The 22,681-nt window shown below is 35.9% G+C and overlaps 1 protein-coding gene across 1 annotated transcript; it reads left to right on the forward strand.

Annotated features, from left to right (window-relative positions):
• The first annotated feature begins 1,204 nt into the window (after positions 1–1,204).
• On the forward strand, positions 1,205–2,496 carry LOC122027197 (mitogen-activated protein kinase kinase 5-like). Its single transcript, XM_042586110.1, has one exon. The coding sequence runs from the start codon at positions 1,266–1,268 to the stop codon at positions 2,265–2,267; it is 1,002 nt and encodes a 333-aa protein (XP_042442044.1). The 5' UTR covers positions 1,205–1,265; the 3' UTR covers positions 2,268–2,496.
• Positions 2,497–22,681: the final 20,185 nt, after the last annotated feature.

Consider the following 22,681-nt stretch of genomic DNA (forward strand, 5'->3'; position numbering starts at 1 on the left):
GGTATATCCTATAATGAATTTTTTATAAGATATTACATGTGGAATCAAAAATTTTGGTATAAGGAAAATATTAATCAATAATTTATCTAAAAATTTTGGTATACCACTAATATTAATATATTCAATATATATTGATATGATAGATACAATATATTAAAAATTTTAATATTTTTCGACCAAATACATCTCTATATAGTTTTTTATATGATATTTAGCCCAGAAAAGAGAATTCAATCCTAGCTGTGTTTTGTCTTCTACTTCCAAACAAACACGAATTGAAGACCTAAATCAAAGACACCATCTATCATTAAAATAAATAAAGAAATAAAAAATGACTAAGTAAATTATGCACTTTCTTTACATGTTTTTTTTTTTTTGCCACTTATTAAGTTCTCCCTAAGAACCTTTTAGTAATATATTAAGGGTAAAATGTCCTAAATTCTCTATAGGTAAATTCAACTTTCATCTCAGTTAGTATCTGGAAAAAATTATTCTTACTCCCTATATATAAACGTTTCTTTATTTCAACTTTCTAATTTACATCAATTTATCTAATTGTCCTCATTTTTTTTAGGTACAAAAAGTCAAAACGGAAATATAATTCTTTTTAAATTTGACATATTTAAACAAAAATCTAATATATTTTCTATCAAATTAAATATTTTTTTCCCATCTAACTAATCAATTGATATACTCTATTCTAATTAAATAATGTTGAATTTAAGAGAAATTATATTATTATTTTTATAGAATAAAATCTTATTTATAGATACAAAAAATTTAAATTGAAATATAATTTCTCCAAAAGTCATTGATTGGTAAAAAAATAATAATAATAAATAGTGCTCAATTTAATAAAATATATATTAGATTCTAATTTAAATATATTATTTTTATGAGAAATTAAATATGATTTTAAAATTTATGTACTTAAAAAAACTAAGATAATTAAATAAATCAGTGTGTATTAATAAGTTAAAATAGAGATTAAAGTAAAAAAAAATTACATAATAAAATTTTTTTCTGTCCTAGGGACTAGGGAAAAAAATCAAATTTGCTATTAATAATTTTTAGGATAATTGCATATTGATTATAAAACTTTGAAAAAAAACAACAAGTGTAAAATAACAATCGGCCCTTGCCCCTCGCCACTGCCATCACTTTTAATTTCCCAATTTTTTCTATAAAAGTTGGATATCATTATATAATGCTGAACCCTTGTCATCTCCCCCAAAATTGGCCTCCAGACTTAACGCATCAAAGCCATGCGACCCGGATCGGGATCCGCCTACTCCACTCAACCGAGTCAAGGCGGCCCGTCGACGCGCACCTCTCGCCGCCGGCAGAACCTCACCCTCCCCCTTCCTCAGCGCGAGCCCTCCTCTCTTGCCGTCCCGCTCCCCCTCCCCCCACCCTCCGCCTCCTCGCCCGTCCCTGCCCTCTCTGACTTAGATCGCATCCGCCGCGTCGGCAGCGGCGCAGGCGGTACCGTCTGGCTCACCCGCCACCGCAACACCGGACGCCTCTACGCCCTGAAGATCATCCACGGACACCACGACGACGATGTCCGCCGCCAGATGCGCCGAGAGATCGAGATCCTCCGTGACGCCGACAGCCCCTCCGTGGTGCGCTGCCACGGCTTCTATGACCGCGGCGGCGAGATCCAGATTCTTCTCGAATATATGGACGGTGGCTCCCTCGAAGGCCGCGTCTTCTCCTCCGAGGCCCAGCTAGCTGGCATCGCGCGGCAGGTTCTTTCGGGGCTAGCATACCTCCACCGCCGCCGGATCGTGCACCGTGACATCAAGCCGTCGAACCTTCTCGTCAACTCCCGCGGGGAGGTCAAGATCGCCGACTTCGGGGTGGGCCGAATCCTGGCGCAGACGATGGATCCCTGCAACTCTGCCGTGGGGACGATCGCCTACATGAGCCCCGAGCGGATCAACACCGACCTGAACGAGGGCGCCTACGACGGCCGCGCCGGTGACATCTGGAGCTTCGGGGTGAGCATTCTCGAGTTCTCTCTAGGTCGGTTTCCCTTTGGGGAACGCCTAGGGAGGCAGGGCGACTGGGCCAGTTTAATGATGGCAATTTGCTACGCTGCGCTGCCGGAGGCACCATCTATAGCATCGCCGGAGTTCCGTAACTTCGTCAATTCGTGCTTACAGAGGGAACCTGTGAAGCGACCCACAGCAGAGCAGCTCCTCCGCCACCCTTTCCTCGCTCAGACGTCTCCCCTGCCCGACCTCTCTTCTCTAAGAATTTGAAGGTGAGTAGTTTCTTCCAGAATTGTGCTTCTTGATAAATAAAAGGGGATGTCACTTTGTTACCAAGCAACAAATAAATAGTTATAACTTCAATGCAATCGTTTAAGATTCTTTAAGTAATTATTATTCTTCTGTTTAGTACTTAAACAAAATCTTTAACTTCTTGTAAAAATAAGATTTTATTTTATTTTTATACAGAAGGTAATTGTTTGTCTCCTTTTTCACTTTTTATTTTCTTTGATGCAACTCAAACAAAGGATGTCAACTTTGGAAACCAATTATCTTCTTAATAAAAGAGAGAAAATGAAATAAAAAGGTAAATACTTAAAATATCGTGACTTTAATGAATCTTTTTTTTGTTAATGATTTATTTATGTGCTTATATTGAAAAAATATATATTATATTTAATTTTCTATTCTTAACATCTTGCCTGGATACTTAAAATATCCCTGACTTAAATGGATTTTTTTATTTTGTTAATTTTTTATTTACGTGCTTATATTGAAGACAAATATTCTATTTCTAATTCATATGAATGGTAGAATACTAATTTTTTTAAAAATCGTATACTTGATTCTAATTTTTAGAATTTATAATGTACAACTTAGTAAACTAAATAATATATTTTTATTTTTCTCGTCAGCATGGCACGTCATGTAGCATCACAAGTTACACTAACTAGTTTTATAAATTTAATTGGCTGAATTTATTAAATATTGTACGTAAATAAAGTTGTGGCATATTTACCTTTTATTTGCGTAACTCAGCAATAATTGTTCATTCCACTGTTACGTAATTTAATAGAAAATTTGTGGGTTATCATCCTTCTAGTGCGTCTCGTCGATATCGTAGTCATTGGTACAGTCAACACAAATAAACGTTTTTTAGGGTATATTTTACATAAAACAATATTGTAAAATGAAATTGACACGGTTAAAATGAAATCTACCATGAAGTTACGTAGAATAAACAGCCTTTTATTGAATGATGTATTTAAATTAATAAAATACTCATTTCGTATTGAGAAGTTTTAAAATGATAAAATCTATTCATTTTTAACTTTAGGTTTAGGATTTAAAGTTTAGGACTGGTATTTTAGAACAGTCAAATTGATTTAATTCTATAGCGAAACGTTCGATTTTTAACCAAATTAGTCGACTAATTTTTTTAAATCAGTCGAACTGATTTATTTTTTTTATTTTTTTAAAGTAAAAACAATTTTAGATCAAATTAATTGATAGATCAAACGAACTTGGATTTATATGAAATTAGTTTCTATGTGTTCGTCTCTCTCTTGATTATATTCATGTCCTCAAATGTTAATTTAACATTTGATAGATCAGCCATTTTTTTAATTTAACATTTGGTAGAGCAACCATTTTTTCTCAAAATAGGTTGATAGATCAAACGATCTCGGATTGACATGAAATAAGGTTTTATATATTCGTCTACCTCTCCTGATTATATTCATGTTCTCAAACAACAATTTAATCTAATATATTAAGAGCAATGATTTTTTGAATATGAATTAATTTTTTTAAACATATTCAAATCAGTCGACTTATATTTTAGAACAGTCAAATTGATTTAATTCTATATCGAAACGTTCGATTTTTAATCAAATTAGTTGACTAATTTTTTTAAATCAGTCGAACTGATTTATTTATTTATTTATTTTTTTAAAATCAAAATTAATTTTAGATCAGATTGGTTGATAGACCAAACGAACTTGATTTATATGAAACTAGTTTTTATATGTTCGTCTCTCTCTTGATTATATTCATATCCTCAAATATCAATTTGACATTTGGTAGATCATCCATTTTTTTTTTCAAAATCGACTGATGGATCAAACAACCTCGGATTGACATGAAATAAGTTTTTATATTTTCGTCTACCTCTCCTGATTATATTCATGCCCTCAAACATCAATTTAATATAATATATTAAGAGGAATGATTTTTTGAATACGAATTAAATTTTTTAAACATATTCAAATCAGTCGACTGGTATTTTAGAACAATCAAATTGATTTAATTCTATAACGAAACGTTCGATTTTTAATCAAATTAGTCGTCTAATTTTTTAAATAGATCAAACGACCTCGGATTGACATGAAATAAGGTTTTATATATTCGTCTACCTCTCCTGATTATATTCAATTTAATCTAATATATTAAGAGCAATGATTTTTTGAATACGAATTAAATTTTTTAAACATATTCAAATCAGTCAACTGGTATATTTTAGAACAGTCAAATTGATTTAATTCTATATCGAAACGTTCGATTTTTAATCAAATTAGTCGACTAATTTTTTTAAATCAATCGAACTGATTTATTTTTTTCTATTTTTTTTAAATCAAAATCAATTTTAGATCAAATTGGTTGATAGACCAAACGAACTTGGATTTATATAAAACTAGTTTCTATGTGTTCGTCTCTCTCTTGATTATACTCATGTCTTTAAATGTCAATTTGACATTTGGTAGATCAGCCGTTTTTTCCCAAAATCGACTGATGGATCAAACAACATCGGATTGACATGAAATAAGTTTTTATATTTTCGTCTACCTCTCCTGATTATATTCACGCCCTCAAACATCAATTTAATCTAATATATTAAGAGGAATGATTTTTTGAACATGAATTAAATTTCTTAAACATATTCGTGTTCAAAAAATTATTGCTCTCAATATATTAGGTCAAATTGAAGTTTGTGGCATAGATATAATCAAGAGACTAGACAAACATATAAGAACTTGTTTCATGTCAATCCAAGATCATTTGGTCCATTAGTCGATTTTGAACACGAATTGAATTTTTAAAATATTTTTAAGTTCAATAAATTATTGCTCTAAATATATTGGATTAAATTGATGTTTGAGGCCATAGATATAATCAGGAGAACTAGTCGAACACATAAAATTTAACTTCATGTCAATCGGAGGTCATTTGGTTCATCAGCTGATTTTGGGCAAAAGCGACTGATGGAACAAATGACCTCGGATTGACATGAAACTAATTCCTATGTATTCATTTACCTCTTCTAATTATATCTATGCCCTCAAACTTTAATTTAACCCAATATTTTGAGAGCAATAATTTGTTGAACACAAAAATATTTGAAACTAGTTCGTGTCAATTCGAGGTATCTAGTTTCAAATATTTTCGTATTCAACAAATTATTGCTCTCAATATATTAGGTTAAATTAAAGTTTGAGGGCATGGATATAATCATGAGAGGTAGATGAATACATAGGAACTAGTTTCATGTCAATCCAAGTTCATTTGATCCATCATCCGTTTTTGCCCAAAATTTATTGATGGACCAAATGACCTCAAACTGACATGAAACTAGATTCTATATGTTCGACTAGTTCTCCTAATTATATCTATGCCCTCAAACATCAATTTAACCCAATATACTGAGAGTAATAATTTTTTAAACTCAAAAATATTTTAAAAAATTTAATTCATGTTTAAAATTGGCTGATGAACCAAACAACCTCAGATTGGCATAAAACAAATTCTTATATATTTTTCTACCTCTCTTGATTATATCTATGTTCTCAAACATCAATTTGACCCAATATATTGAGAGTAATGATTTTTTTTAATACAAATATATTTAAAAAATTTAATTCGTGTTCAAAAAATTATTGTTCTCAATATATTGAGTTAAATTAAATTTTGAGAGTATGGATATAATCAGAAGAGGTAGACGAACATATAAGAACTAGTTTCATATCAATTCGAGGTTGTTTGATCATCAACCGTTTTTGCCCAAAATCGACTGATGAACTAAATGACCTCAAATTGACATGGAATAAGTTCTTATATGTTCGTCTACCTCTCCTTATTATATCCATGCACTCAAACTTTAATTTGATTAAATATATTAAAAATAATAATTTTTTGAACATGAATATATTTGAAAAATTAATTCATATTCAAAAAATCATTGCTCTTAATATATTAGGTCAAATTGATATTTGAGTGGATATATATAATCATGAGAGGTAGACGAACATATAAGAACTTGTTTCATGTCAATCTGAGGTCGTTTGATCCATCAGTCATTTTTGGACAAAAACGGTTGATGTACTAAACGTCAAATTAACATTTGAGGACATAGATATAATCAAGAGAGATAGACGAATACATAGAAATTAGTTTCATATAAATACGATATCGTTTGATCTAACATTTTGATATAGTATCAAATCGATTCGACTGCTCCAAAATACCAATCGACTGATAAGGGTAAAATTAAAAATAGATATGTGATTTGGTCATTTTAAAATTTCTCTATATTAAATGAGTATTTTGTAAACTTAAGTATGTGGTTCAGTTAAAAGTTGTAAAATAAAAATTGTTTCTCACGATCGAAATAATAGATTCAACAATTGTACTGCAGACAGAAATTGTTTAGGAAATTGAAGAAAGTATTTCGGGTAAGATGGAAATAATATAACATAGACCGAAAGTATTTACTAAATTGAAGAAATCATCAAATGCTGTATGTGCAGAGTCCTCGAAAAAGAAGAAGATTAACTTCAAGAGCCAACAATCTAGTAATGAGCCTAATTGAGTCAATAATAAATCCTATCTTACACTTTTATGCTCTATTTACTCATTTCTGTGGATTGAGGAAGAAGATATATTTAAGAAGGAAATAAATCTCTACAGGAAGGGAAGATAAAAAAAAATGAAGGAAAAAGCTAAATGAAAAGAATCCCTCGAAAGAACAAGAAGAGAGAATGAAAAATAAATAGAAGAAAGTGTTGAAATTAATAGGTAGAGGAGAGAAATAATATAGAACTTTTTATAATCTTATTACTAAAGTCAATAGGTTTATTTATATAAATTGTCCAAAATAATAATAGAAAGATTAAATAAGACATACAATCATAATAATTATAAACATAATAATATAATATACTTGGAAATATTATTTTTCCTATTTAATTCATGTTGATCTTGATTGTGCGCCAAATATAATAAATCTCAATTGATTGAAATCAATTAGAGATTATTTCCATTATTGTCATTACCCCCGACAAACTCAACAGGAGTGCCTGAACGTTGAATTTGAGTACTAACTTGGTGAAACGTTGTCTAGATAATGACTTAGTAAATATATCAGTAATTTAATCTTCCGTAGAGATATAAGAAATTGAAAGTTGTCGAGTCGCCACACTCTCGCGAACAAAATGAAAATCAATCTCTACATGCTTGGTACGAGCATGAAAAATAAGATTTGCCGCAAGATAAGTTACTCCAATATTATCACACCATATTTTAGGCGTAGTAGTTGGAAAAAAGTATAATTCTGAAAGAAGAGATTGTAGCCAAATAATTTCTGACATTGCGTTAGCGATAGCTTTATATTCAGCTTCAGTACTCGAGCGAGAGACTGTAGGTTGCTTCTTTGAAAGCCAAGAAATGAGATTTCGCCCAAGAAATATAGCATATCCACTAGTAGAACGTCTATCTTCAGGAGATCCAGCCCAATCTGCATTACTGTAGGCAATCAACTCTCGTGAAGACTGACGATATAAAAGAAGACCATGTAGAATAGTGCCTTTGAGATATCGAAGAATTCTCTTAACATCTTCTCAATGATGTTCAGTAGGAGCATGCATAAATTGACAGACATGATTCACAGCGAAAGCAATATTGGGTTGTGTAATTGTGACATATTGTAGGGCGTCAATAATACTATGGTAGATCTAGGGGTCAGACATCGAAGAAGAGGATGAAGGTGCAGTGAAACCACCCTTAATGATTGGTGTGGAGATAGGACATGCACCATCTGAAGGCGCTGGAATTCCGTTCTGTTTAAATTTCCTTGTAAAAAAAATTATACAAGAACAAAACTTTTCCTAGCAACCCGCATGTTCGATCAAACATGTGTTTGATCAATCAAGCAAGTTCTTAAATGATTAAAGCACACCTTGATCGAAGTACAAGATCGTTGGCATCTTGTGTTGGTATTCAAAATCGATACTCAAAATCGATACAAAGAAAACCGAACTAATTACGCAGCGGAATTAAAGAACTAGTTATACCTTTTCTTTGTAGCTAAAGACCTCTTGATATTCTGTCGTATTCCTCTCCTCTTCTTGGACGTCGTGTGGGCCTATTATCTACCAAGACAACACCACCCTCCTTTTCTTCTCGATTTCCAAACTGCTGGCTACAAAAGGAGTCTCTAGGATAGGGCACCTTCTAATCTTCTTCCTTCTCTTCTTCTTCCTCTTCTTCCTCCTCTTCCTATTCTTGCTTTTCTTTCTCTTCTTCCTTTTCTTCAAGCCGCCGCCCACCAAGGGAGAAGGTGAGGCGCCGACCACCAAGGAGAAGGTGAGGCGCCGACCACCAAGGAGAAGGTGGGGCGGCGACCCTAGCTTGGGAAGAGGAGGGGGAAAGGGGCGCCAGCCTTAAGCAAGGAAGGGGAGGGGCGCCGGCCACAAGGAGGAGAAAGGACTTGTGGAAAAGTTAGAAAGTTAGGTTTTAGGGGCCACAACCTACTCCTTTTATAACCTTTGCCGTTGGTTACAAAGAAAGAAAAATAACAAAATTCTGTTTAGAAAAAGTCTCCTTTTTTATAACCGAATTCTGTTTAGAAAAATTCTCCCTTTTTTAACCAAACCAAAACCAAGTTAAACCAAGTTAAGTTAAACCAAATCAAGTTAAACCAAACCAAGTTAAACCAAACCAAGTTAAACCAAGTTAAGTTAAATCAAACCAAGTTAAACCAAGTTAAGTTAAACCAAACCAAGTTTTATCAAGTTAAGTTAAACCAAACCAAGTTATGGATGGGTGGGTGCGAGGCTTTATATAGAGGCTACAACAAGGACCTTGAGGAGGAATTGGTTTAGGCCTCTTGATGAGCTTGGGCTTCCTGTGTTCGGCCCGAACACTTAACCCAAGTCCATCAATAATAACCCATACCACTAAAGGGTTATTATTGAACTACGCACCGATCTCATATTACAATATGGGCTCCTTCTTATCATGAGTGCGTTAATATCCCCGTGTTTAAGATATCGTATGTCCGTTAATTAAATGAGTTACTGACAACTCAATTAATTAACATCTGATTCCAAGAGTAGTACCACTCAACTTTATTATCATAGCGGACTAAGTCCACCTGCAGGGTTTACATGATAATCCTTATGAACTCCTCAAGGGGACATCATCAGCCTAAATAATTAGGACACAGATTCCTACTATAATCAACAATACACCATATAAATAGTATTATTTCTCAACTCATTGGGCATATTGATTTAACAAATAAATCTCACCCATTGATAAGTTAAAGAAATAAATACTAAGTATACGTGCTTGTTATTATATAGGGATTAAGAGGACGTACATCCATAATAACAGAGGTTCTGTTCTTTTACGTAATTAGTATAAATCGAACAACCTCAAATGGTCCTACTCAATACACACATAGTGTACTAGTGTAATTTTATAGTCAAGATAAACTAATACCAAATTAAATTACAACTGTTCCAATGGTTTGTCCCAATCCATCTTGGTTGTGAGCTACTATTTATAATTTATAATTAACCGATAACATGATCTTCTGTGTGGCACCATACACCATGTTATCTACAATATAAATTAAATGGACAACTGCATTGACTTATATATAAATATAAAATGCAAACATTTGACCAAAGTGATTCTCATTTCAAAATATTTCAAAACAGATGTTCATACAAAAGCTAGGCTTATAGTATACATCCCAACGATCTCCAACTTATACTAAAAGACTATGCTGTTAGCTAGAGCCCTAGAGCCAATCATTTGATGATTGTATTTTGGACTTATTGTATCATATTCTATATTAATAAAGGCATTTGGTTTTTGGTTATTATACTTACTTATATTGGTGCCAAATAAACTAAGTATAATAACGTCCTTGAGTAAAAGATTCTTACCTATATCAATCGGTTAACTGAACCGATAGTGAGATGATATAGGGAACACTACTCTTAATCATTCCTAGTAGAGTATTAACATTCAGGGACAATGTTAATGTAATAAGACTAGCATGTAGGTCAACTCGATGACTTGATCTCACAAGCCATGGATATAGAGATATCAAGTTGACACATGGGTATACATTAGAGAATGTATACTGAATGACCCGCCATGAGAAAGTATCATGGATCGTTATATGAGTGTCATATACTTTCTCATGTGACTATTAGTATGACTACTAGTCCTTAGACCTGAAGTCACCATGATTCCCTACATAAGGAGTTATGTACTTTGGTTTCGTCAAACGTCACCCGTAACTGGGTGGACTATAAAGGCGACTACTGGGTATGTAACAAATTATGCGGAGGGATGTGAGTGATGTAGATGGGATCTATCCCTCTTATATGACGAGAGAGACATCGGTATTCCTGATAGAGTGAGACCACGAAGTGCATGACCATGCCCAAATGAGTCAATATGAGATATTGAGCTCATTTGATTTAGTGAGTCTACTTGGAGTTCAGGATTTAGATTGATCAGAGGATGACACGGTCTATGCCTCATATTGATCAATCTAGATGTCTAGGATAGAAGGACACTTGTCATATATTGTGAGGAGTCACAATTAATAGTCACAAGGTGATGTTGGATCTCAACATTTCTTGTAACTTGGGTAGCAATGATGTATTGCTAGATGCCGCTCATTGCTTATGTTTTTAAAGGAGTTTAGAAACATTGCCAACGTTACAAGAACCTATTGGGTCACACACAAAGAACAAGTGGATGAAGATTAGGTTCATATGATGAACCAATTGGATTAGGTTCATATGATGAACCAATTGGATTCGGATTGATTTAAATTAGACTTATTGAGTTAGACTCAATTAGACTCAATTGTTGAATGAGTCTAATTTAAATTTGATTCATTAAGTCAATTTATATTAATGAATTGAGATTCATTAGATTGAAATTGGCTTGAATCAAAGAATGAATTCAACTCAACATGGAAGAGATTTGGTCAATTTTGACTTGACCAAACTGGGAAGTTGAAACATCAAGTTTGACTTGATGAATTGCCACTTCATGGAGGATGACTCATCCTACATGGCAGCCACATCATCTCCTAGTTGTCAAGGAGGTTACAATCCTCCATTTAATGTGGCCGGCCACATTAAATGAGGGGGTTACCCATGTGTGGCCGGCCACATAATGAAAGGAGGTTTCATTTTTTGTGGCAATTGATTAGGTGGTAATTATTCCATCTTCTTCCTAGCTTCTTCCTCCTCCTTTGCTGTGGTTGCCGTGAGCTTTCATGGAGGGAGAAGGTGTATGAGTTGTGTTCCAAGAAAAGGGTGAAGTGAAGGTCACAAAGGAGGGTACCTAGAGGATTATGTGAGATCCCTTTTCTTTCTCTCCTTTCTTCCCTTTTAAATCCTACCCGAGAGCCCTAGAGAGTGCTAGCATACTTGGGTGCTCTCTTCTCCATCCTTGAGTGTTAGAGAACACCTCTTGTTCGTGTGGATATCACTAGAGAGTTGTCTACGTTGACAACTTTGAGATCCGGCGTACCGTTGGACGATCGGGATTTGCGAGGGCACGCTTCGAAGGTAAAAATATTTTTCCTTTGTAGATCTACTGTAGATCGTAGTTTAAAACTCGTACTCGTGTTTTCGGAAAGTTTTCTTCGCACGAGATCCAATGGCTAGGGTGATTCGGGGTTTCCGCGACGCAAAAACACGGTTTTCACGGCCCGAAAAACCCAACAGCGGTATCAGAGCCACGTGCGAAGCGAGTACGAGTTTAGATTCATATTTTTATGAAAAATATGCATACTGTAACATTCTGTGAATTTCCTAATTTTTATGATTTTATGGGTATTTTTCTTGTAGAAGCGAAGCACATGTGTTTTTACATTTGTAGGCTTCGACTACCGAGAAGAATTTTCCAAAACGGCAATGTTTCGACCCAAATCGTTTTGGGACAGCGGACTTTGGCGCTATAGGATTGCTTAGGAGCAACTCGCGATGGTTAGATCGCGGGTAGGGGTACTGTCCCTAACCCCGCAAGGGGATTTGTTCCGCGATTGCGCCCGAAATCGCTAATCGGGACCGCCGGGAAAATTTTACTCATAAAATCTGTAAAATTATGAAAAATTACAGAAAATTATGAAAAGTATATAATTTTGAATTATATATTAATTTTGTGATAGTCATGGCCCAAAGACCCAATTTGATTGGACAATTTGTGTTGTAATTCATAATACGGCCTGCGCGCCGTGATGTGATGTGCGTGTTGTATTTTATTTTATTTTTGGTTTATTTTTCGCGACCTGCGCGTCGTGCCTTTCTTTTATTCTGGTTGTAAATTAGATTTAGACTCAAATGTAACTCGAGTTTCAAAATTGTAATGTACAAAATTGGAGCTGTGGAAGGTCCACTCTAGACGGAGTTACGAGGAATGCGCGAGCAACACAAGGTGGTCAAAAGGAAGGCGCTTGAGAAGTTGACCTTAGGTTGACCATCCGATCTTCTCATTGGCTTGAGAAGATCGTACTAGGGCCATGACTAATCACAAAACTTAGTTAATTACTTGTGTATATGATGCATGTTTAATTAAGTAATTAATTAGTGCCTAGCGATTAAGATTAGATCTAAATCGTGCACAAGATGCACCCTTACGATTAGATTAGATCTACATCGTGTACAAGATGCACTCTATCGATTAGATTAGATCTATTTCGTGTATATGATACAACATCATTTAGATTAGATCTAAATCACGACAACTCAAAATGTCTACCATGCCGTGATACCTACCACTACCTCGATCGCATGATGTTGTTGAATCTGCCAAAGCAGAGCAACACATACTATCTTGGTAGGGTACGGAGAGACAATCTTGGTCCCGCCTATCAATGCATGGATGAGTACAACTCAATTAGATTGAGTATTCCTAGTTAACTCGATTGGATCGAGTATAACTATAGGCATTCTTCCAACGGTTGGAAAGATAGGTCAAAATCACATATATATTAGCTCTCGGGCGTATTAGCCAAAGCTAACTCGAGTTTTAATATAAATGCGGATATCATCCTATAAACAAGAGTTGCATAGAGATGTAATTGATAATCGTTACCTACCGATCATACTAAATCTTGGGCGTATTAGCCAAAGCTAACTCAAGGGTTAGTATGATGTGGATCTTGTCCCACATGAATTATAGAATTCAGTGGGAGCATCATTTAGTTAAAGGCCTAATTAAATGATTAAGAATATGATACTTATTTCTGCATTTATTTCTGTTGTAGAATTTCCATGACGTCAAATACGAACACTTTCTCTCTGCAATTTATCCTTAAGAAGGACAAGCTCAACGGAGCAAATTTCCTGGACTGGTACAGGAACCTGAGAATAGTTCTCACCCAAGAACGTAAACTGTACGTTCTGGAGCAGCCCATTCCGGAGGCTCCTCCTGCCACTGCCACGCGAGCAGATCGAGATGCTTACAAGAAGCATCAAGATGACGCATTAGATGTGTCCTGTCTTATGCTCGCGACCATGAACTCTGAGCTTCAGAAGCAACATGAGTTGATGAACGCTTACGATATGGTTGAACATCTTTATCACCTATATCAAGGACAAGCAAGGCACTGGAAGAGGAACTCCAAAGAATACCTGGAAGATCTTAAGAAGAAGAGAAATAAGATTTCTACTTCAGGTATACATGTTATAGAAGTCAACCTCTCTATTTCTTCATCGTGGGTATTAGATACCGGATGTGCTTCGCACATTTGTACTAATGTACAAGCGCTGAGAAATAGCAGGGCATTGACGAAGGGTGAGGTAGACCTACGAGTAGGCAATGGAGCACGGGTTGCTGCTATTGCTGTAGGAACTTACCATCTATCTCTGCCCTCTGGGCTAGTACTAGAATTAGATGATTGTTGTTATGTGCCTGCCTTGACTAAGAACATAATTTCAGTTTCTTGTTTGGACAAGAAAGGATTCTCGTTTATAATAAAGAACAAATGTTGTTCCGTCTATTTAAACGATATGTTCTATTGTAGTGCACCTATGATAAACGAACTCTATTTTCTAGACCTTGAGAGCTCTATCTATAACATAAATACCAAGAGGTTCAAGTCAAATGACCTGAACCAAACCTATCTCTGGCACTGTCGCTTAGGTCATATAAATGACAAGCGCTTATCCCAGCTCCATAAGGATGGTTTGCTGGATTCATTTGATTTAGAATCATATGAGATATGCGAGTCATGCCTACGAGGCAAGATGATCAAGACTCCCTTTAGTGGGCACAGTGAAAGGGCGACTGATTTGTTAAGACTCATATATAGTGACGTATGTGGCCCTTTCAATGTCACTACTAGAGGCGGTTATAGGTACTTCATCACATTTACTGATGATTTCAGTAAATATAGTTATGTGTACTTGATGACACATAAGTCTGAATCCTTTGAAAAGTTCAAAGAATTCAAGAATGAAGTACAGAACCAGCTTGGCAAGAGTATTAAGATACTTCGATCCGATCGAGGTGGAGAATACCTTAGCCATGAGTTTCGTGACTATCTAGCTGAGTGTGGGATTCTATTCCAACTCACTCCTCCTGGAACACCACAGTGGAATGGTGTATCCGAAAGGAGGAATCGTACCCTATTAGATATGGTGCGATCTATGATGAGTCACACAGATCTTCCGACATACCTTTGGGGTTATGCTCTAGACACGGTAGCTTTTATACTCAACTGAGTTCCATCCAAGGTCGTGATAAAGACACCATATAGGATATGGACTGAGAGAGATGCCCAGGTGTATTTCATGAGAATTTGGGGTTGTGAGGCTTATGTTTGACGTCAAGTCTCAGACAAGTTAGGACCCAAATCCGACAAGTGCTACTTTATTGGATATCCCAAGGAAACTAAGGGATATTACTTTTACATTCCTAGTTGTGGCAAAGACTGGGGTCTTTCTAGAAAGGGACTTTGTTTCTAGAAAGACTAGTGGGAGCACGTTCGATCTTGAAGAAGTTCAAGATGCGAACAATAGCACTGATGCCTCGATGGAAATTGAACTGGAACTACAAAGTGTTGTGGATGATGTTGTTCCACAAGGAGTAGAGGAACAACAACCAGTTCAAGTAGACATACCTCTTCGCAGGTCTGATAGGGTACGTCGTCAGCCTGAGAGATACTCATTTATCTTGTCTGACCATGATGACATTGTGCTCATAGAGGATGAGCCTACCACTTATCAAGAAGCTGTGATGAGACCAGATTCTGAGAAATGGCTAGAGGCAATGAGATCCGAGATGGAATCCATGTACACCAACCAAGTATGGACTTTGGTTGATCCACCTGAAGGGGTAAAACCCATTGGGTGTAAGTGGGTCTTTAAGAGAAAGACTGACATGGATGGACTTATCTATAAGGGTCGCTTGGTAGCTAAAGGTTTCAAGCAGATTCATGGTATTGACTAAGATGAAACCTTTTCTCTAGTAGCGATGTTTAAGTCCATTCGGATCATGCTTGCTATTGCAGCTTACCACGATTACGAGATCTGGCAGATGAACGTCAAAACTGCGTTTCTGAATGGAAACCTACTCGAGGATGTGTACATGACACAGCCTGAGGGTTTTGTCGATCCACAGCATACTAGTTAAGTATGCAAGCTGTATAGGTCCATTTATGGACTAAAGCAAGTTTCTCGGAGCTGGAATCTTCGATTCGATGATGCAATCAAACAGTTTGGTTTCATCAAGAACGAAGATGAACCTTGTGTCTACAAGAAGGTTGTAGGGGACATAGTTGTCTTCCTCATATTGTATGTGGATGATATACTGCTCATTGGGAAGGACATCCCTATGCTTCAGTCTGTCAAGACCTGGCTAGGGAGTTGCTTCTCAATGAAGGACTTAGGTAAGACATCCCGCATTCTAGGGATACAGATCTATAGAGATAGATCTAAGAGATTGCTTGGCCTAAGTCAGAGTACATATATTGACAAGGTACTCCTTCGGTTTTCCATGCAGGACTCCAAGAAGGGATTTCTACCGATGTCACATGGCGTGAGTCTTTCGAAGACTCAAGGTCCCTCTTCTAGAGAGGAGAGAGACCGCATGGATCAGATACCTTATGCCTCAGCCATAGGATCGATCATGTACGCCATGCTATGTACTCGACCTAATGTCTCGTATGCTTTGAGCATGACGATTAGATACCAGTCAGATCCAGGTGAAAGTCATTGGATAGCGGTCAAGAATATTTTTAAGTACTTAAGAAGGACTAAAGAATATTTCTTGATATATGGAGGCAATGATGAGCTAGCTGTAAAGGGTTACAGTGATGCTAGCTTCCAGACCGACCAGGATGACTATAGATCGCAGTCGGGGTTCGTATTTTGCATTAATGGTGGTGCTGTGAGGTGGAAGAGTTCGAAGCAGGACACAGTAGTTGATTCTACGACAGAGACCGAGTATATTGCTGCATCAGAGGTAGCAAAGGAGGCAGTTTGGATTCGCAAGTTCATCACTGAACTTGGGGTGGTTCCTAGCATTGCTGACCTATTTAGCTCTATTGTGACAACAATGGAGCTATAGCACAGGCGAAGGAACCTCGCTCACACCAGCGGACCAAACACATACTACGACGCTTCCATCTCATTCGAGAGATCATCGAGAGAGGAGATGTGAAGATTTGCAGAGTACCTGCAGAGGCTAACATCGCAGATCCCTTGACCAAGGCTTTGGCACAGAGGAAGCATGATGGTCACACTAGGTCATTTGGGCTTAGAGCCTACACTGATTGGCACTAGTGCTAGTGGGAGATTGTTAGCTAGAGCCCTAGAGCCAATCATTTGATGATTGTATTTTGGACTTATTGTATCATATTCTATATTAATAAAGGCATTTGGTTTTTGGTTATTATACTTACTTATATTGGTGACAAATAAACTAAGTATAATAACGTCCTTGAGTAGAAGGTTCTTACCTATATCAATCGGTTAGCTGAACCGATAGTGAGATGATATAGGGAACACTACTCTTAATCATTCCTAGTCGAGTATTAACATTCAGGGACAATGTTAATGCAATAAGACTAGCGTGTAGGTCAACTCGATGACTTGATCTCACAAGTCATGGATATAGAGATATCAAGTTGACACATGGGTATACATTAGAGAATGTATACTGAATGACCCGCCATGAGAAAGTATCATGGATTGTTATATGAGTGTCATATACTTTCTCATGTGACTATTAGTATGACTACTAGTCCTTAGACCTGAAGTCACCATGGTTCCCTACATAAGGAGTTATGTACTTTGGTTTCGTCAAACGTCACCCGTAACTGGGTGGACTATAAAGGCGACTACTGGGTATGTAACAAATTATGCGGAGGGATGTGAGTGATATAGATGGGATCTATCCCTCCTATATGACGGGAGAGACATCGGTATTCCTGATAGAGTGAGACCACGAAGTGCATGACCATGCCCAAATGAGTCAATATGAGATATTGAGCTCATTTGATTTAGTGAGTCTACTTGGAGTTCAGGATTTAGATTGATCAGAGGATGACACGGTCTATGCCTCATATTGATCAATCTAGATGTCTAGGATAGAAGGACACTTGTCATATATTGTGAGGAGTCACAATTAATAGTCACAAGGTGATGTTGCATCTCAACATTTCTTGTAACTTGGGTAGCAATGATGTATTGCTAGATACCGCTCATTGCTTATGTTTTTAAAGGAGTTTTGAAACATTGCCAACGTTACAAGAACCTATTGGGTCACACACAAAGAACAAGTGGATGAAGATTAGGTTCATATGATGAACCAATTGGATTAGGTTCATATGATGAACCAATTGGATTCGGATTGATTTAAATTAGACTTATTGAGTTAGACTCAATTAGACTCAATTGTTGAATGAGTCTAATTTAAATTTGATTCATTAAGTCAATTTATATTAATGAATTGAGATTCATTAGATTGAAATTGGCTTGAATCAAAGAATGAATTCAACTCAACATGGAAGAGATTTGGTCAATTTTGACTTGACCAAAATGGGAAGTTGAAACATCAAGTTTGACTTGATGAATTGCCACTTCATGGAGGATGACTCATCCTACATGGCAGCCACATCATCTCCTAGTTGTCAAGGAGGTTACAATCCTCCATTTAATGTGGTCGGCCACATTAAATGAGGGGGTTACCCATGTGAGGCCGGCCACATAATGAAAGGAGGTTTCATTTTTTGTGGAAATTGATTAGGTGGTAATTATTCCATCTTCTTCCTAGCTTCTTCCTCCTCCTTTGCTGTGGTTGCCGTGAGCTTTCATGGAGGAAGAAGGTGTATGAGTTGTGTTCCAAGAAAAGGGTGAAGTGAAGGTCACAAAGGAGGGTACCTAGAGGATTATGTGAGATCCCTTTTCTTTCTCTCCTTTCTTCCCTTTTAAATCCTACCCAAGAGCCCTAGAGAGTGCTAGCACACTTGGGTGCTCTCTTCTCCATCCTTGAGTGTTAGAGAACACCTCTTGTTCGTGTGGATATCACTAGAGAGTTGTCTACGTTGACAACTTTGAGATCCGGCGTACCGTTGGACGAGCGGGATTTGCGAGGGCACGCTTCGAAGGTAAAAATGTTTTTCCTTTGTAGATCTACTGTAGATAGTGTTGGTGCGGGCAGCACTAACGGTCTAACCCAGGTTTTGATGAATGACAAATGGGTTAAGTTAGTTGTGTTGTTGTCTGACGCTTTTATCAAGTGTGCACGAAGTCCAGCTAGGTCGACGGGCTGACCGGATAGCTGGCGAGAAGTCCAAGCGGGTCGACGGGCTGACCGGACGCTTGGCGAGAAGTCCAACTAGGTTGACGGGCTGACCGGATAGCTGGCGAGAAGCCCAGGCGGGTCGACGGGCTGACCGGACGCTTGGCAAGAAGTCCAGACGGGTCGACGGGCTGACCGGACGTCTGGCAGGTAAGTGAGGTAAGTCACTGGAGGGGAGTGACTGCGAGGACGCGTTCCCGGGAAGGGAACATTAGGCGTCGATCCGGCTTAGATCCATTTCGGATATCTAAGTCGAGATCGTGACTAGATTCCGGTCTCGGAAAGACGGAATCTAAGTCATACTTTGCTCATCTATAAAACTGCGCTAACAATCTTTGCTGCAGGGTACATTTGCCTCGGACTAACCTTTTCTTGCAGGAGAAGGACTTTCTGGAGAAGAGGGGTCCGGGCGCCCGGAAGGGATCCAGGCGCCCGGAGGCAAATTTTATCCCCAGGATGACGTTGACACTTGGAGCATGCTGGTTGGGAGTGTTGCGTCACATTCCAGGCGCCCGGAAGGGATCCAGGCGCCCGGAGCAGCATATAAAAGAAGCCCCAGGCAGGAGCTTCAAGACAAGTCTTCTGAGAACTCTGAGTCCAATCACTCTGCTGCTCTGCGCTCCAACAACGTTCACAAAGCTCCGACGACTCACTCCGGCTCTCTTTTTAATTCATTGTTTGTCGGTTAGCTTTGTTTTCTTTCTTTTTCATTAGCAATATTTGTACGTAAATTGTAATTATCCGAATTGCTAGTGAATTGCCCAACGAAAGTACTCAAGGAGTACGGACCTTCGAGTAGGAGTCGTCACAGGTTCCGAACGAAGTAAAAATCAACAGTGTCATCTCTTTACTTCTTTACTTTTCCGCTGCGTTTAACTCTTTTAACGCGATTTTATTCACCTCTATCGAATCTAACGGTCTTACAAGTGGTATCAGAGCAGGTACTGCTCTGATTTGGTGCAACCACCAATCAGACAAAGAGGAGGTCTTTTTAAAGAAAAATTATATATCGTTCGTTTTTAAAATAAAACCTTACGCCTTTCGTTTTTTCCCTCCAAAACTGGTTTTGAAAAATACATCGTCATCTTTTCACTATTATGTAGTATCGACAAAATATTACATTTTCAAAAATTTGAGATAATATTTTTTATTAATATTTTAATAATATTTTATTATTTAAAAAAAAAAATTAGTGAAATATTATTTTTTTCCAGCACTGCTAATCCAAGACCAAGTCTTGGGATTTTGTCTTTGTTTCATTGTGTGCAAGAACAATGTCTTTTCAAGAAGGATGGAACCCCAATGAACCACCACCGTACGATGAAGATTTCAACTACTGGAGGCGAAGAATGGAATGCTTCTTAGGAAGCGTAGATATCGATTATATGCTAATATTGAAAAAACCTTCTCAGAACTCGGAACTGAATAAAAACGTAAGTAAAATTATTTGTAATATTTTACCTAACAATATTATATGCAGAATAGAAAAATACAAGAATGCATATGAGCTGTGGACCCAGTTGATCAAGCTTCATGAGACGCCAATGGAGCTAGAAGATCAAGTTAAAGTCGAATCCGAACTCAAGTTAGATCCAACGGAGAAGCCTGCTGAATTAGGGGTTGCGCTCAAGGTTAGTAATATTTACCAAAACACCCTTGCTAGTAGTAGTTTAAAATATGTGCATGTTAATTTGGATATATCTGAAAGTATATGTGAAAATAGTGTACATGACAATACTTGCGAAAATACCCCTAGGACATTTTCTGATAAAACAAATATAATTAATTCAGAAAATACAGAAAATACCCTTAGGATATTTTCTGATAAAACAAATATAATTAATTTAGAAAATACAGAGAATCTGAAAATAATTAATAAATCTAAAAATTCGAATTTAAACCTAAACAAATTTGAAAATTCAAACAAAAAGGATGACAAGGTCAATATCAATCTAGACACAATTAATAAATTGTTTAATAATCTAGACAATATCAATCTAGAAAATTCCATCCAAACCCAAGATAATTTAATTAACAAAAAATTAAATTTTAATGATAAGACTTATTTAATAAATTCCACTAATTATATCAACTTAAAAGGTAAAGAAAATATAAGGATAAAATCAAACACTTTGATAAAATCAAAACGGAAGTTAACAAACTTAAAATTAAATGTTAAAGATAACATATTAAACAAAAATAATCTAGAAAATTCAAAATTAACAATTAATAAAAAGTTAAAAGATAAACCCTTAAAGAAATATAATTCAAACAATTTAATTAACTCAAAAATAAATAAAAAGCTAAACTTTAAAAATAAGCTATTAAAGAAAAATAATTCAATTAACCTAATAAAAGTGAAAATGAAAGAAAATTTTAAATACATTCTCTTAAAGAAAGATAATTTGACTAATTTAATTAATTCAAAATTAAAAACTTAAATTTAAATTACAAATTAAACATTAAAACTTAACTAAAACTAACTCTAATTATACAAGAAATCTTAAAAATAAAAATCAACAATTTAGGGGGAGGCTCCAGAATAGCTGGCACCTCCAAAAATAATTTACCCGACAGGGTAACCGAAACAAACTTACCCGGTAGGGTACCCAAAAACCAACCTACCTGGCAGGGTAGTTAGGAATAGAATAAACAGGGACAAAAGTTTAACTTGACAAGTAGTACTGGTGAAGTTTTGGATGATAGTACGTTGGGGAAGCTTGGGCATCGCATGTCTAGAAAGATATGGCTTCGATCTGGTGCATTTGGCCAAGTGGAACTGACCGAAGCTACCCCTTACGGATCCTAACTAGGTAGACCAAGGTTTAGTACTAAGCTCCGTGAATAGGACTATTCGGAAAACCTCGAAGGGTTGGTTACTTCTAATGATGTCCAGGTGACTCACCAAGCTTAGAAGTTTATCCGAAGAATGTCTATTTGTTGAGACCAAAGCTAAACCTGAATCTAACACAAGTTAAACCAAACTCTGTAATTAAATCTAATTCATCTCACAAAATTATAGGATTCCCTGATTGATAATCTAGATCGGGTGAGATGAATAAGGATTAAATTAAATAATTTTCAAATTAAAATTAATTTTCAAATTTCAAATTAAATTAAAATTAATTAAAATTAAATTTCGAATTTCAAATTAAATTAAAATTAATTTTCAAATTTCAAATTAAATTAAAATTAATTAAAATTAAATTTTGAATTTCAAATTGAATTTCAAATTCAAATTATATTAACTTTAAAAACCATTTTAAAATTCTTTAAAAAACTATTTTAAAAATTCTTTAAAAACTATTTTTAAAAAAAAAATTCTTTAAAAAACTATTTTAAAAATTCTTTAAAATCTATTTTAAAAATTCTTTAAAAACTATTTTAAAAATTCTTTAAAAACTATTTTTTTTAAAAAAAAAATTCTTTAAAAACTATTTTTAAAAATTCTTTTAAAAAAAACTATTTTAAAAATTCTTTAAAAACTATTTTAAGAATTCTTTAAAAACTATTTTAAAAATTCTTTAAAAACTATTTTTAAAAATTCTTTAAATTCTAATTTAAAA

Source organism: Zingiber officinale, chromosome 10A (genome assembly GCF_018446385.1).
Source record: "Zingiber officinale cultivar Zhangliang chromosome 10A, Zo_v1.1, whole genome shotgun sequence".
Lineage (NCBI taxonomy): Eukaryota > Viridiplantae > Streptophyta > Magnoliopsida > Zingiberales > Zingiberaceae > Zingiber > Zingiber officinale.